The sequence below is a fragment of the Octopus bimaculoides genome, chromosome 12 (assembly GCF_001194135.2).
Source record: "Octopus bimaculoides isolate UCB-OBI-ISO-001 chromosome 12, ASM119413v2, whole genome shotgun sequence".
NCBI classification, from domain to species: domain Eukaryota; kingdom Metazoa; phylum Mollusca; class Cephalopoda; order Octopoda; family Octopodidae; genus Octopus; species Octopus bimaculoides.
In genome coordinates this window covers 27,979,248-27,997,099 of record NC_068992.1, presented here as the reverse complement: position 1 = coordinate 27,997,099, position 17,852 = coordinate 27,979,248, and the positions used below count along the sequence as shown (strand labels likewise).

Below are 17,852 nucleotides of genomic sequence, written 5' to 3'. Positions count from 1 at the left end.
AAAAAAAAATCAATGTTTTTGCTGCTTTGTGAAGACAATTAAAAAAGAAATCTGAAAAATAATTGAGCTCTGTTGTTAATGGCCTTGTTAAGATTATTGATATCTCAAACTATCAGATTATGTTTATCTTGTGTCATGCTACTGTTTAAATCACTTTTCTTTCTTTTCTCTCTCTCTTTTTAGGTTGATCTGATTTAAATATCTGCTGTTGTTTAAACAGTGACCAGGTGAACAGGTCAAAGACAATTGACCTTTCTACAAAACAGCTGAAGTTACAGTGGTTTGGGTTTCAACTTTGAGTAAGTCGAATGATTTGCAGTTCAAATTTCAAATTGTTTTTGCTTTCCTTCTTCGACCTCCTTTCTATTTTGTAACTCAACATATGTGACTTAACTGACCCAGTCACACAAATCCGTCACTCCTCACACACACACACTCTCTCATCATATATGTCGCTGCACTTTTCATATATAATATAATGAGTTGAAAAACTTCAATCAGCTTAATATAGATTACCTGAGCAGTTGGTAAATAAAAACTCCCTTCAGGGTTCTTTTATTCTTTTATTTGTTTAAGTCATTTGACTGCGTCCATGCTGGAGTACCACCTTTAGTCGAGCAAATCAATCCCAGGACTTATTCTTTGTAAGCCTAGTACTTATTCTGTCAGTCTCTTTTGCTGAACTGCTAAGTTACAGGGACATGAACACCCCACAGTATCCGTTCTCAAGCGATGTTGAGGAGACAAACACATACATATATATATATATATATATATATATATATATATACACATACACAGATACACGACAGACTTATCCACTCACAAGCCTTTGGTCGGCCCGAGGCTATAATAGAAGACACTTGCCCAGGGTGCCACGCAGTTGGATTGAACCTGGAACCATCTGGTTAGTAAGCAAGCCACTTACCACACAGCCACTCTAGTGATTATGTTTAAAATCTGAAAACAACAAACTCCAGAGATAGCACCAATAAGATCAATTGATCAAAATATTTGGGCAAGAGAAAAAAACTGATGTCTTCACCAACTGTGCCTCATGTTTTTGTGTCAAATCAGAAAATGGCCAAGGTATAGAAAACCTGCGTTTTTACTACATCACACTTGTGCATGTGTATTTCTTTGCAGCAAAGTGCAAAGAGTCGTTATCTTTTAGCATTTATTGTTTGCTTGTCTCAGTTGTAAGACTGTGGCCATGCTGGGGCACTGCCTTGACGAATTTTTAGTCAAAAGAATTGACTTCAGTACTTATTTGTTTTTTAAGCTTAGTACTTTTCTCGGCTGCTTTTGCTGAACTGCGAAGTTACAAGGACACAAACACACTAGTTGTCAATTGGTGTTGGGGAGGACAGGCACAAAGTCACATACACATATGGCAGGCTTCTTTCAGTTTCCATCTATCAAATCCACTCACAAGGCTTTGGTTGGCCTGAGGCTATAGTAGAAGACACATCCTCAAGGTGCCATGCAGTGGAACTGAACCCAGAAGCATGTGGTTGGTAAGCAAACTGCTTACCACATGGCCATGCCTGCACATGTCCATCTCTACCTTAAAACAATTTTAATTTTTTTTTTTTTTTATTATATACCATATTTGATGGCATATAATGAGTTTGCACTTTTTCCCCTGAAAAAAGATTCACCCTGGGGTGCAATATTCTAGTTTGGGTCTGTATTACATACACTAAAGCACTAAAAACTTTCTTTATCCTGATAATGCAATGTTGAGATTGAGGTGTGTCTAATATGCCTATGTGTCTTTTTGGCCATCATATATGGAAATAGTCACAGGCATGTCTGTGTGGTAAGAAGTTTTCTTCCTGACCACAGGGTTCTGGGTTCAGTCCCACTGCATGGTACATTGAGCAAACGTTTTCTACTTTGGCCTCAGGCTGACCAAAGCCTTGTGAGTGAATTTGGTAGATGGAAACCGAAAGAAGGCCATGTTTATGGATGTGAGAGTATCTTTGTTTGCCCTCCACCACTGCTTGACAATCAGTGTCAGTGTGTTTACATTCCTGTAACTTAGCAGTTCAGCAAAACAGACCAATGGAATTAGTATCAGGCTTTATAAAATAAAATCGATTTGTTTGACTAAAATTCCTCAAAGAGGTGCCCCAGCATGGTTGCAATCTAATGACTGAAACAAGTAAAAGATAAGATTATAAAACTGTTAAATAAGCTGATTGCTTGCTACAACACATTTAGTTTTTTATTCAGTTAGCTGTGGATGGAAAAACAATTGAAAATTATTGATATAGATAATGCATATCAGAGTAGATCTGGTTTTTTAAAGGCAATTGGTGAGTAACAGACATGTTTCAGCGTTATTTGACCTTCTCAGCAAAACATTCTGTTTAGTTAGTAGAAGTAATTGATGCAGAGAAATGGAGGGAAGGTAGTGATGCCAATTATGTGTCGATTCCAGTCTTCACATTATTAACTTTGAACATCTGCAAACAGTTATGAGGTACAAGCGCTTACACGCACATGTACACACATGACGAGAACTTCCGCCTACCAAATTCAATCACAAGGTTTTGGTCGGCCTGAGACTATAGCAGAAGACACCTGCCCAAGGTGCCAAGTATTGGGACTGAACAGGAAACTGTGATTAAGAAACAAGCTTTCTAACCACACAGCCATGTGGAAAATAGAAGCTTTACTTACATGCAGTTAATGTTTTTTTTTTCTTTCAAGTTCATGTTTATTCCTGGTTGAGTAAACCTATGCTCAAAGACCTTTCAACTAGTACTGTTCATTCTTCTTTGCCCAAACAGTACACCTGGGACCATGTTAGTAACAACCTGTAAAAAAATAAAGATTTCATGGGTGGTTGGAGTAGAGTTGTGCCATCATCAGTGTAATCATATCCAGACGCTTCTGCTTGTTCATTTAGTAAAGGGCAGTTGGCGGTGGCGGGGTTTTTGGCATCGGGTAGTAAGACAGTGAAAGAAATAGAAAAATAATAAGAGATGTTAGCAAAGTTATCTCAATCAATCAATGAGTGGCATGCGAGAAACAGATGGAAATGGTTTAGATATGTTCAACGTAAGCAGCTAGATAGAATATTATAGGAGACTGTGTATTGGATGACAGAAGAGACAAGAGGGAGACAGTGCTGCATATACTGAGAATGTGAGAGAGAAGCAGGTTGGTGGCGGAATGAGAGCGACACGAACATAGTCGAAAAACCAGGCCCTGAACAGAAACAGCATAAATATCCTCTGCATTGCTCAGAGTTAACAGTGGCAGCTCCTTTGATTTGTTGTATATATTTTTTATTGCTTTTATCGTTTCACTGGAACCCTAAGGTAGCGTGTAGATAAACGCATTCTTGTTTACTAATGTTCTTTTAAGAACAGATGCACTTACTATCTTAGGACGTCAACCTGCCTGCTTTTAGTCTCCTCACGCAGTGCATCTGTGCTGCACAAGTGTGCAGTGTTATTGCACACTGCAACTGAAGCACAGCATATCCTATGTGCTGCTCCCAAATGTTTGATTTAAATACTTCTATGTATATAAAGTTTTGTTTGGGTATATTGAACAAGTGCTAATGCCACCATTTCAAAACGTATTACTGGACATTGTAGCTAAATGTGCCTAAAATCGATAATGTGGACATACAAATATGCATGGAAAAAAAAAAGCGAAGTGGTTACGGTGAGAACCGAAGTACGTAATTCTACTTAACCTGAGCTCACTTCGGACTACAACATGTAATATTATATCAGCTCCGTGTGATTGATTTCCTTGTCCACAAATTTCAAACACACTCCATTTTGCTTATAAGTAAGAGAAATGGGATGTTCAACATTCATGCCTTTACCGTGGTGTGTGGGTTGGAACTTAAACAAAATGGCCATTACCAATCATAGAAACTAACTTGAATTTTGACTTGCAAATAGATGAAACTTATTCTATTAACTTTGCAGGGTTAAGTTTTGTCTTAGAATTTAAACTGTTCAAGAGGAAATCCGGTGACCTTTTACCAAAAGCCCCACAAAATTTTATGGAAACCAACAGGCAATTAATTATACCTGGAAAGTTGGTTAAAGGCATGTGTATCTGGTTTTAAATAAAAAGTAGAGAAGAAACAGATAGACCCAAAACTGTAGACTACGTTTATTTTGTATAAGTCATCAGGACCTGCAAATTTGATCCCTATATTCTGTAGAAGTAAACTGCCGGTTGCTTGTCTATGTTAAGTTGCCTTTCTCGCTGCAACATTTGAACTAGGGCAGTTAAAGGTCAAACACATACGAACTAGTGCAAACGCAGATTCTAAAACTCAATATAAGCAACGATATACCGAAATTAGCTTACGAGCAAGCTATATCCCCACTCGCAAAACATTGGTGGATTTACAGAACTTGTCGAACACAATGTCTTGCAGGTTACGGTCGTTTGCGTTTACTTTCAAATCCTATTGAAATCAGTGTCGATAAAATAAAATACCAGTCATAATTCGGGGTGTTGTTTGTTCTAATAATAACCCCCTTAATGTGAATGGAATTATATAATTCAAGAACAACAAATCTGACTGGTACTTAATTCCTCTGATCCACTTTTTACGATGCCTCCTCCTCTGCCGGCTACCTTGTTATTCCAGCGGTAATTCGCCCTCAAACTCGGATACATGTGCCGTAAAATCAACAAGCAGAAGCAAACAAACAACAAAGTTGTTCAAATCTGACTTCGTTAACCAGGTTTTCTCGTGTCAACTGTTAACATAGAATGTTTACGGAGCTGAATGAGAAGGGCGGGAGAGTGAAGTGGTGTTGTGTGGCGGGGGAAGCCGAACACACGGAAACAATACTTGACAAAAACAAAATGACATATGGGAGAACTGGTGTTAATAAACATTACCACCGCCACCACCACTAATTAACTACGCTCTCTCTCTCCCCCTCGCTAATTTTACTACTACCACCATTGTCATCCCCTCTCCTCCCCTCTCTCTAATCATTACCCCCCTCACTCTACGATACTATTGTTGCTGACTTAACCTCTCACCTCCTCCTCCCCTTCATAACACCGACTAGTCCACTTTCCAGCCAATGAAATCAGTTGTAGCACTTCGCTACTTCAACTACGATTGTTACTCTTACTACCACTGACACCGACCCCTTCCTTCCTCTTTTACTCTCTCTATCTATCTACATCGCACCACCATTGACACTTCTACCTATTAAATTCTTACCACCCCTTTTACTATTGACACCCCCCTCCGCCCGTATACACACACACTTCTTTGACAGCCTCACCACCACCGCCGGTTTCTCTTTTCCCTCAACAAGAAATGTTTGAAATGCTGTTTTGTGACGAAGGGAACTTATACACAGATGCATGCTGCATGCATTAATGCAAGTGATGTATACAGACAGAGAGGCATTTATTTCCACAGTAAGAATCTAAATGAAGAAATAACGTTTTGGACAGAAGCATTCACCAGGAGAGAGAGAAAGAATCCCATGTAGGTCTATAGACACACACCAACTGTGAATGATTATTCACACTGGCCTCGTTGTTTGTTAACCAAAATCAGCCTTCATCGAACAGACTTGTGTGTGATAAAGGACATTCCAGTTGTGACCATCTCATCTGTTGGCATACCTGTGATTGCATTAACATGTGTTTTTTTTTTTTTTTAAGACGATAGGATATGATTTGAGAAAGATTTGGCTGCTATTTCTGTTTAACAGGTCGAAGGGCTGCATAGATGCTCTGTCTCTGTCTCTCTCTCATTGGTTGGTCGTCGTTGTTGATATTTTCGGAGTAGCTCATGCTGAATTTCTATTTAAGCAGACAATTAAAGAACACTTACAAACGATCGAACAAATTGTATTTATTTTATCGACCCTCGAGAGAATGAAAGTCAAAGTCGACCTCAACAAGATTTGAATTCAAAAACAGTTTGTTGATAAAGGTTTGTTGTGGCTGCTACATTTGGAAAGATCAATCGCCTGCATAGAAGCTAGAATTCGAGGTATGAAGCTGACTTGCTGGAACATTTCTGTATTTTCTCGGTGACTAATGTTAAACACTGTTTTGAAGTGAGACAGTTGAATAGACAAAGTATGAATATCTATCTAGATTTGGTCATGGTTAGAACGCTTTTTATAACGGGCCTTCTTGCTCAGTCAGAACTGACCTGGTGTTAAACATTTTTTTTTTTTGTAGCTATAGGCTAAGTTTTTATTTGTGCAGGGAGAGGCATGACTATCATTCATGTTTCTTGTTACTTTTGCTACACATATATGCTCGCATGTCGATACAGTGACATAACATTTGTTGTATTTCATATTATATGAGTCAGAAGACGGTGCATGTGCAGTGAATAGTTGCTGGGTTGTTTCGTTAACCAGAGATATTCAACACTGGGTGAATGGCTAAGATGATGTAAAGATAGGAGGGCGGGTAACTCTTCCAATTAGGAGTAAAAAAAAAATACTCTTTGGTATTGTATATTTTGTAATGTTGTTATTGACATACCTACACAAATGTGCCCCCCCTCCAACTTTGTTTCCCCATAACTTCTAGAAAAATTGGATATTTTTTTAAATTTAATTTTCTACAAATATTCTTCATACGGTGTAGGCTACGATTATATCGGAATTTATGGTGAAAAATGTTTGTGAGGGTGAGGTGGGAAGTTTCAGAAAATTGACACCAGCCGGCTTTGAGAAAAATGGGTATTTTCTAATGAAATCTTCTACAAATACCTTTCAGAGCGTTTAGATTACGATTATATAGGAATTTAATATTAGAAAAACTGGTCGAGTCGTATACATACTGACACATAACAATTTTTTTTTTTTTTTTTTCGAAATTTCATTTTGGTATATATGTAATGTGTATCAGTATTTATGTGTACGAGCCGACCAATTATATATATTAAATTCCGATCTAATCATAATCTACACACTCTGACAGGTATTTAAGAGTAAACATAGTTCAGGGGCACACTTGTGTAGGTATGCCTTGATGGCATAATTTATTTGTTTCACAAGTTTTTTTCATCAGTCCCAAATAGCTTTTCATTTCAGGTAACTCCCTCCTCCCCCCAAAAACCTTGTCTATTCCCGACAGTATGTTTAGTGAATTAAATACAATGAATTGTCCTGCCCAGAAACAACGCAGCAAGACCTGCACCAGAGGTAGCCACTACGTGGTTGCTCGACATGCTAGAAATAGCTGTTAAATCGCCTTAGACTCATACCATGCGATCTTAAAAATAAAGAAACGACACAGTGGATAATGTAATTGAACTACAAGTTCCCTAAAAGAGTGGGATGGTCATGGCCAGAATATCGTTTATGAAAGATGTCTGTCATGGTTGACTAGAGACTAAACTTTATCTTCAAACACGACTTTCAGACGTCAAATTCTTTAGTTATTTAACCACTTCGCATTCACTCTTCCCTGTTGGTTAACTACTGAGACTGCCAACACCCCTCGCTTACAATGGCTTCATATTCCAGCATTTTAAAAGTTTTTTTTTTTTTTTTTTTTTTGCACCATGACACCAGCAGTTGGACAAACAGGTTCAATAAAATTAAGAACCATTTTTAGCAGCAGATGTGGAACAATCTGACACAGACCAAATATTTTGGAAACTGTCTGTGCTGATGACTCATTTGTGTGTGTGTGTGCATACATGTGCATACATGTGCATACATGCACATGTGCACAGACTGAAATTTCCAGCTCAAGCTGTTGTTTGTACTTAAATACATACATGCTTGCATATATGTATGGGTTTAGAACTTTAAACACCTGCAATATTCATCAGTAAAATTATAGAGGCTCCTTTTATATAAAAGACCACAAAAATGTATAAAGAAACCAACTAAATGACATAATTGTACATGTTAACAACAAACAAGATGAGGACAAATATCCGTCAAATGTAGATAATGTGTTATACGGTGTCTAAATGTTAGACACATTTTTTATTTGTTTCAATCATTAGACTGTGACCTTGAAGAATTTTAGTAGAACAAATTGACCCCGGTACTTATTTTCTAAGCCTAGTACTTATTCAGTCGGTCTCATTTGCTGAACTGCTAAGTTGTAGGTGACATAACGACACCAACACCAGTTGCCAAGTGGTGGTGGTGGTGGTGGGGACAAACACAGACACAAAGATACATACACACATATATGTATAAATAGGTTTCTTTTAGTTTCCATCTATCAAAGTCAGAAGGCTTTAGTCAGACCAAGGCTATATAGAAGACAACTTGCCCAAGATGCTGCACAGTTGCACCGAACCCAGAACCATGTGGTTGTGAAGCAAACTTCTTACCACACAGCCACAATTGTGCCTGAAAATTAATCAGTGTGGTACTGTGACAAGAATAACTCTTTAAATAAGGGACACAGTTCATTTGACCCAGTTTCACTCAGAATGCTTGAATTAACCTGAAAATAATTGCCAATAGACCAAGCAGTAAGATTGAACTCGGTAACTTGTAATTCTGAAGCAAGCCTCTGAGTCACTGAACTATGTTCGCTGTTTGCATTCATTGTTGTGTGCTTCTATTGAATTCTCTTCATTTAATGTCGGCTTTCCATGCTGGCATGGGTTGGATGGTTTGACAGGAGCTGGCTGGGTAGAAGACTGCACCAAACTTTATTTTGGCAGAGTTTTTACAGCTGAATGCCCTTCCTTAGCCAACCACCCCACAGAGTGAAAGCATCCATATATATATATATATGTGTGTGTGTGTATGTATATATACGTATGTGTGTGTGCATCTATATATACATAGCTACACATTTGGGCTTCTATTCTTGTAGACATGCAGCCTCTTCTCTATCTCTAAGTGTAATATTCACAATGACAATGGGGGTTTACATTTCAAAGCTTTGGATATTAACTTCTGTTACCATGGTTACAGTTATTGCTCCATAACCAGTCACCATTATATCATATTATTTTGGATCGTCTTAGACATCTAGACCCTTAATTTCATTTAACCCTTTAGCATTCACATTACTCTGTCAAATACAATGTTCATTTATTCACATTGCTTTCAACTAATCAATTATCATCTTGTAGCCTTTAAATTTCAGAGATATGATTGTATATTTTCAAAATGATACAGCAGGGTAGGTGTATGAGAGGCAAGACCTGGCCAGTTTGAACATAAAACAGGTAGAATATTTGGGCTAGATATGGCCGGCTTAAATGCTGAAGGGTTAAACCTTGATAGGCTTTGAGCAAGCTTCTTAACCAAATTCTTATCAATTTTTATGGAAAGATACTAAATGTCTTGTCTAGTTAGGGAAGTTAAACTATGATAGGTAGGTGTGCTTTCCAACAAGAAAATTGCTCTCTTATTTGTTTATTGATAAAAGTTTCAATTTGTTAAACTCTTTTGAGTTTCTGTGTTGTTTTCTGTTTATTTATTTTATTCTTTTTTACATTTTCAGAAATCAAAGCTGAAATTGGTGATGGACACAGTGAAGCTTGCATCATAGATAAGAAGAAAACACCTATGAAGACACCTATTGAGAGAGAAATCTGGTTCTAATTAACAGTGAACTGAGCAGATTCTGTGGATAGATTTCTTCAAGTTGTGTTCTATTCTCAATTTCTCTCTATTAGTTCAGTTAAGTCCAAAATGGAAGAAGCTAGGCAATACTTCCCATTTGAAATGTTACCTGACCTTTGCAAGCAAAAGATCTTCTCTTACCTGAATGCTGTGGATAAAGGCCACTCAGCACAGGTGTGTACTAATTGGCGAGATCTCATGTCTTCGTCTGTTTGGGACACAATTGATCTTTCATCAGACTTAGGATTCGGGTGTCTTCCATCTGCAAATCATTCAGTGGATGGCAAAGAGTGCCATGAATGTTATTGCAAGAGAGTTAATGACTTCTTCATCTATCTCAACCGAATACAGCCTACCATACGTCGTTTAGATTTTTATTTTGATATCGGAGACATAAACAATAACAGTAACAACTACCTAGACAATATCCAGCGTGGACTAATTCCATCACTCTGTAAGCACTTGCGTTATGTCCGTGTGAACTGGAAGGACTCACGAGACCGATGGCTTGATCCTGGTCACCAGCCAGATCAAGATGCCGTGTACAGCTACAAACTGCATCTACGACGGTTCACACATTTCTTTGAGTATTTCACAACAATTGTACCATCTCTCACCACTTTAATTCTGCCATTTGATTGGAACCAAAAGACAATACAAAGCTTAACTCGGCTCAAGAGCCTTCAGTCACTAGTCTTGAAACGAGTTGTCTGTAGTCAATCTCTAATGCAGAGCCACTTGGATCTCGTTCTCTCAGAGCTTCCATCTTTGAAACAGTTGCTCTTAGAAGTGTGGTTACCAAGTGGGGATGGACTGATTCCATACACACTAAAATCTGATTCACTAGAAAATTTGGACATTTCTGAAAGTCATGGACTTTATCTAAATCATGTGGATATGCCTCATTTGAAAGGCATTCGTATCGCACGTCACATTTTACATGGACCCTTAAAAACATTCAACAGATTAAATCTGCCGTGTTTGCACTATGTATTGTCAAATGGGGCACCTGCACTCTCAAAAATTAACGATCATTATCTTCAACCTAATTGGCGCCATGAAATTTATGTGACTTTGGAAGAAGTGCTTCGGGCAGTCTGTTCTTGCCGAAACCATCTCACTGATTTAATTGTGTGAGTGTTGTTAGAAGGTACCACAATTTGTTTTTAATCTTTACAAACAGGTGTTGTAAGGAAAGGTGTAACTGCAAATAAGCATAAAAAAAAAATAGAGAGAGAGAGAGACAGAGAGAAAATGCAGAGGAAATGAATTTGAAATATGCAAACAATTGAATGCTCGAATGAATGTGTATGGTTTTATTTTCACAAACATATATGCACATGCATGTGTACACACATATACATACATATATAGATATATGCATTGAATAATGAATGTACACCTTTGTGCATATACATACATGCATATATTTATCAATTTACATCACTTTTTGTCAAAATAATGTGTGTATGCATACATGTGTCTGTATAAGTGTATGTGTGTACAAAGTGTATATGTAGAGGACAAATATATGTTTTAATATATCAGCTGTTTTTCAGTTGCACATTATATCTACTAACGATATACTCATATACATCTACTTTTATGTTTATGCATAAACACACTCTTATACACACACATACCATTTATGTATGTATTATCATGCAAGTGTACACAAATATACATTCTTGTGTATATGAATGTAGAAACTATTCTCTGTGCATAGACATGCAAACCGAAAATCGTGTGTGTATATGAACAAGCATGTGCAAATGTGTGTAGACATTAAATTTTATGCATTATATATATATGGGAAATCCCTTCATGTCATTTTGGGGTGGTTTTGTTGTACTGCTCACAAATTAATAATCTATTCCTAAACATAACGACAGTGAATTGGGCTAGAAACTTCCAGAACATCTTAATTTCCAGCCATACTCCATATCACCTGTGTCTTCGCTGTTTTGTTTTCTTTGCATTGTTTTTCATCTTCCACCTGTCTACAATATTTCATATCATTTTTACCACAAAAGACTGGAGCACCTCTGTTTCATAATTACAACAAATATAGTTTATACACATAGACACATAAGTGTATGTATGTGTCCACGTAGCTGGATAAATATTCTTAATTTGTGGGTAATCAAATATACCATCAGTTTCATGCCGAGAGAAATCTTTCAACAATTATCAATTTTTCCAACATTCCATGTGGAAGGCTTTATAATTGTTGAGAGATTTCTCTCTGCATGAAACCAATGGTAGTCTTGTTAACCCACAAATAAGTAAATATTATATATACACACCCCATACATTTTATCTTTCAGCTTACATGTAGTGTTAGACATTACCAAGGTCATTGATTTTGGTAGTTTTTCTAATTGTATTGCATTCCCTACTGTTGTACAATAGAGAATGAGATGACCTGTGTGTGTGTGGATATTTCTGTCTGTTTCTGCACTTGTAAACTCTCCAAGAGCAAAAGTAATAATGAAGCAAAATATAGAGATTTAACCATATATCTCTTGCTTACTCAAAATATACCAACCTTGGCACCATCAAATTACACCTTTTCTCTTTAATCAAATTAAGCTGCATATGCTTATCTGATGTATTAGGGATGTAGTAGGTAGCAGCTTTAACTTTTCCTTACTCTCAAATTATTGTTTACAAATACTGTTAACTGTTCAATGTGGAGGCCCAGTGGTTAGGGCAGCGGAATTTGCAGTCATAGGATCGCGGTTTTGATTCCCAGACCGGGCATTATGAGTTTATTGAGCGAAAATACCTAAAGCTCCACGAGGCTCCGGCAAGGGATGGTGGTGAACCCTGCTGTACTCTTCCACCACAACTTTCTCACCTGTTTCTGCTGTGCCTGTAATTCAAAGGGTCAGCCTTGTTACAGTGTCACGCTGAATATCCCTGAGAACTACGTTAAGGGTACACGTGTCTGTGGAGTGCTCAGCCACTTACATGTTAATTTCACGAGCAGGCTGTTCCGTTGATCGGATCAACTGGAACCCTTGACGGAGTGCCAAGAACAATAACTGTTCAATATTGTTTTATGAGAAAAAAAAACAAAAATCTTTGTTAATTTATTTAAATGTGTGTGTAAGGCAGTGAGCTGGCAGAACCATTAGCATGTCAGGCAAAATGTCTGTCTTTATATTCTGAGTTCAAATGCCACCAAGGTTGACTTCGCCTTTCATCCCTTCAGGGTCGATAAAATAAACACCTATTCAGCAATTGGAGTCGATGTAATTGATTTACTTCCTCCCACCCAAATTGCTGCCCTTGTGTCAAAATTTGAAACCAGTTTATTTATTTGTGTGTGTGTGTATGTATGTGTGGTGGGAATATAATATAGTTAGGAAAATACCAAGTCTATTGGCTTTTCCATAGTAATCCTTTCATCTGTTGGTTGTCCTGTTTTTCTAAAAGACATTTCCATTTCTCTTCTTCCTTGAAAGTTAATTCTGGGGGTTAGTGTCTCCATAATTACATTATTCATAATATTTCAAATAATTGAAAATGGCACTGCTAATGAAGGTAGTTTTATGGTGTCCAGTTCAGAGGATTCAGTTCTCACCTCCAATGTTTCAATCCCAGATGGAGTGAGGGCGGGTGCAACTTATGCATTTATTTTATTTATTTTTTTAAATAACCAAAATTTTACTTAAGCGTGGTACATGTCATCATATCTTTTATTAACAGTGGGGGCACAACACTGGCTTGTACCATGATTTGAACTTGTGTCCTTATGGCCAGTAATAAAGCACCTTACCCTCACAACCATTGGGTGTCATGGTGAGTCTGATAAATCATTGAATCATCTTCATAGATTCCTGTAGCAAGGACAAGTCTGTTTGGCTGTGCTAATCTCTCTGCTTTAGGTAACCACAAGAACTAATGAACCACCTTGCAGTACTGTTGTCACTTGCTAGAAATATCAGATAAATCTCCCTTAAATCACAGTACTGTATCTTGAAAAAGAGTACACACTAAACAGTATACTCCTGGATATATGAAAGGACAAGATTGGTCAGATGAAATGCATTTGATCATCAGTCTGCTTGATCAGATCTGACCTGGAGGTAAACAACAATAGTGGGGTTGGTTTTACTTTGTAATGCATGTTTACCACTGAATGAACTCTAACAAATAATATCGACTGCTATAATAATAATAATAATAATAATAATAATAATTGTATTACAATGGTAGTGAATGAAATGACAACCTAACAGTTGTCGTCTACTTTTATTGACTTTGCCATTCATACTTGAACATCATTAATTGAAATTGAAAGAAAAACTACGTTTCTGTCTAGCAAAGATGTTTTTATTATGTAAGACAGTTTTTTGAAAACAGTAATTTTATGATTCCAGACCTGGATAATCTTATCTATAAAAGGCAGATTTTCTCTGTGTGTGTATATGTTTAAAATTCATACATTTACACTATTCCAAATTTCTTGGATGAAAGTATTGGAATTAATATTCTAAATACCATAACTTAGGTCACAGCGTCATTTTTTCCATCAAAATAACTCCCAATTACGAATAAAATCCATAAAACTACATACAAAATCATTTTCCCCTCTAAAACAATCTAATTTACTCTTCCTACTCCTATTACAAATCGTTTCAGTTGCTACTTTCTCTTATAAACGTTTACGAACAATCCAAGAAAAAAGACAAAGAAACAAAGGAAAAAGAGTGAGAGTCAAATAAACAGACACACTACCAATCATACGTAAATACACACATATATATGTACCTATGGTTACCAATGACCTCATTCTAATTGGCGGGAATTGTAAGTTCACTTTCCATTTCTAACTCCGTCCTTCACCATGATAACAACAAAAACAAATAGCGAGACATCAAATACGACCGACAAACATTTATTCCCTACAAATGAGCTGCAGGTAGAAGTGAATATTGTGTTCTAGGCATTGCTGTAGGTACTTTGAACATATCACAATTGGGGGTTAGTATCACATTGTACTTTAAAAAGAAAACAAAACAAAAAAAACCCTGTTATCTGACGGAGTTTCTTTCTAGCCAACAGCATAAAAGAATTGGTCCATATTGAGATTTTGTTGAATCCATTTTTTTTCTTTCTTCTTGTTCACTGCTGCCTCAGCCATTGGATTTCTTATCTGTTAATCATATTCACCCACCTTCCAACATTTTTCACTCTTTCTCTATTTCATGCAGGCATAAATTTGTACATGAGTGCATACACACACACACAATCATTCGTCCATTCCTTTGTGAACAATATCCTCCTGAAACGTATCTCAAGAGAAGTTCATCAACAGTTAAATGCAAAGTAAATTGAGCAAGTGAAAGTAATTATTTGTACGTTCAGCAGTCAAACGTTTGTATCTCACTATAAAGATGATTACAACTGCCACTTCCAGAAAGCTGTACCTGATTGTTGTTGATGGTTAAATTGCAGGAAGCTTATATCCACCCTGTGCTTCTTGGCATGAGGCAAAGGAATAACAAATGAAAAAGCTAATCTTTTAATAGCATCATCTTTAACCCTGATTCTGATGGCAGCAAAGTTTTCTTTAAGTCCCGATGTGTCAATATATGACTGACTTGCATTTAATACTTCATTGTGATAGCTGAAACTGGCCACTTGTGATAAAAACTGTTTGTGGATAATTTATTTAGCAACTTTATTAACTGCAATAATCCTTAAAGCTTTCATTTGAATTGAGTCAAGTTGACAAAATATCTAAAAATTCCCAAAACATACTCCCACATCATTTCTGAAAGTGACCCATACTAACAGAGATACCTCTACCCCCACCCACCCTTTATAAATCTTAAATTCAAGTGGTTATCTCTTATTTAAGGAATCATTTTATTAAAAAATTACAAAATCGTTTTTTAGGTATATGTCTGTATGGGGATGGGATTTAGAAATGGAAGCAAATTTGCATATTCTGTGTCTGTAAAACTGAACTTACAAGTTTATTTCATAGTGGCAGTTCATAGGTGCATGTATGTGTGTGTGTGTGTGTGTGTGTGTGTGCATATATATATATATATGAAGTTCACAGTTGTGAAGTTGGAGTGCTTATTCATAGAAGCCTAACAACAAGCTTACCATTTCAGCCTATATTCCAATAGTTTTTGAAAAATTCTAATTTATTATACACAAATGTTTGCATGTGTCTATGTATGTATGTAATAGATTTTAAGATTTTTCAGAGCCTATTATAATAAAGACGTCTGTATATGTACCTAAATATGGTAAATTGTGACAGCTAGGTAAATTGATCTTGCATCTCAAAGGTTATTGACTGAGGGCATAATGCATGATAGATTCCAAAGCATTCAGTGACAGAGGACTAGTTTCTGCAGGGAAGGACCTTAGTTGACCGAATCAACCTCAGCTTATTACTGGTATTTGTCAATACTGGTTGACCTTTATTAAAGTTTGAACCAAGACTGAAGAAAGAGATGAAACTAAACACAATAGGGCATTTAATCTTGTACTTTACTCTTTCTGCCAACCTATCTTTTTTTTTTTTATGATCACTCTTCAGGATTGTCTGGGTGCTCTACTCAATGTCTGCTTGTTGAGAATCCTCAGAGCTCCATCTTCAGCCTGGTGCAAAATGGAAGCAATATTACATCCTGTCTTAAAGGCGGTGGGTTGGTAGAATCATTAGCAAGTCAGGCAAATTGCTTAGCAGCATTTTGTCCGTCTTTATGTTCTGAGTTCAAATTTCACCAAGGTCAACTTGGCCTTTTATCTTATCATGGTCAATAAAGTACCAGTTGAACACTGGGGTTGATGCAATCAAGTTCCCCCTCCCCAAATTGCTGGCCATGTGCCAAAATTTGAAACCAAATATTACATCCTGTCTAATTAAAATATTCTGTCCGTTCGTTGCTCCAATCCTCACATTGACCCCCAAAGAGTGGTGCTTTCAGGATTGTATCACCACTGACAGAATGACTGGATCATTTGAAAGGTGGATGTATTCAACCTAGATACAATGTAGTACTGAGTAAAGCTAGTGACTTGAAACTGACTTCTAGGCTCATTGTTCAGTTCACTGCCAAGTCTATCATCCATGCACAATGTATGTTGTTGGAAACAGGTGGGTAGGAGTGAATGAATGGATGAGAAACTGGATGGAATCTTAATCCTTTGTAATCAATCTAGAATTAGTTAATCAGCTCAAAGTAAGACAATGTAGGTTAGAGAATACCTGACACTCTCTCTCTAGTGCTAGTTCCATCTTGTATAAAATGCACCCAGGATACTCTGTCAAGTAAGTATTAGGAATGGCATCTAGTCATAGAAAACATGCAGGTAATGGAACAGCTGAGCAAGACTTGTTCATCCTACTGATCTAAGGTGGCAGTGAATCAAACTCTCATTATTAACGTCTTCTTTACATTCTGCATTAATAAATTGACCCTTTTTCACTTTGTGATGAATTATTAAGTAAACCCCTAAAACTAAACTGACATGGTGTTTAAAAAACAAAAAAATGATAATGTATCTTAAATACTGAGTGTGTTGTAGGTGGTGTTGGCACCACTATTTCAGAGGGGAGGTAACAAGGACACAGATTAAGAGAGTGAAGAGGATATGGGTTTTTTTTTTCTTTCTTTCTTTGTTAGTATTTTAAAACTTTTCTGGAAATTTTTAAAAGGTAAGCAGCATTAATTACCACCACAGTGTTTCTTTAAAGTCAAAAGGAACGGTAAACTGAAAAAGAATCTAAGAGTCACTACTTCCTTTTTATCTAGTGAAATACTCCTATACTGCACAAAAATCTCATATGCTTAATTTTTACATTTCTTGACATCTATGAGGAAAGAACCCAGATACTGAGGAATGAAATGATCTTACATTGTTTGTTTCCTCTCTTCCAGACCCACCACCCCATCTCCATGTCTTTGGGACAATGGTATCATTACACAATTTCTTCATTTCACCATTTTTAATTTTCCTTTAGCTAATTCATTGGATCTAATTTTTTAATATTTTTACTTTAACTTATATACTCTCTTCTTCCATCTGTTCTGTAGAGTGGGAGGGAGATTGATCTTTTGACTTTCCTCTGAAGAAAATGGCTCTGTTCTATATACATAAGTGCATGTTTGTATCTACGTTTGTATATTCATACTTGCCTGTCACAATCCCAGTCTCCACTCCCTACATTCTGTGTAAAAACATTGTATAAATCAAACAGAAAAAAAAAACTGACCTTTTTTTTTTTTTTTTTTT

At 36.7% G+C, this 17,852-nt stretch overlaps 1 protein-coding gene across 2 annotated transcripts; it reads left to right on the top strand.

The window, feature by feature from the left end:
• The first annotated feature begins 183 nt into the window (after nucleotides 1-183).
• Nucleotides 184-17,846, top strand: LOC106871908 (uncharacterized). Of its 2 annotated transcripts, XM_014918665.2 has the most exons (3): nucleotides 5,237-6,010; nucleotides 9,463-10,734; nucleotides 14,235-17,846. In XM_014918665.2, exon 2 carries the CDS (start codon nucleotides 9,654-9,656, stop codon nucleotides 10,719-10,721), a length of 1,068 nt encoding a protein of 355 aa, XP_014774151.1. In that variant the 5' UTR covers nucleotides 5,237-6,010; nucleotides 9,463-9,653; the 3' UTR covers nucleotides 10,722-10,734; nucleotides 14,235-17,846. The 2 variants fall into 2 exon arrangements, with proteins under 2 accessions (XP_014774150.1, XP_014774151.1); XM_014918664.2 differs by lacking the exon at nucleotides 5,237-6,010 and adding an exon at nucleotides 184-299 and having other exon boundaries at nucleotides 9,463-17,846.
• The last annotated feature ends 6 nt before the right edge of the window (nucleotides 17,847-17,852 follow it).

Excerpts from the sequence above, each read along its gene's own strand:
- LOC106871908 (XM_014918664.2), top strand. The coding sequence starts at position 9,654 with ATGGAAGAAGCTAGGCAATACTTCCCATTTGAAATGTTACCTGACCTT.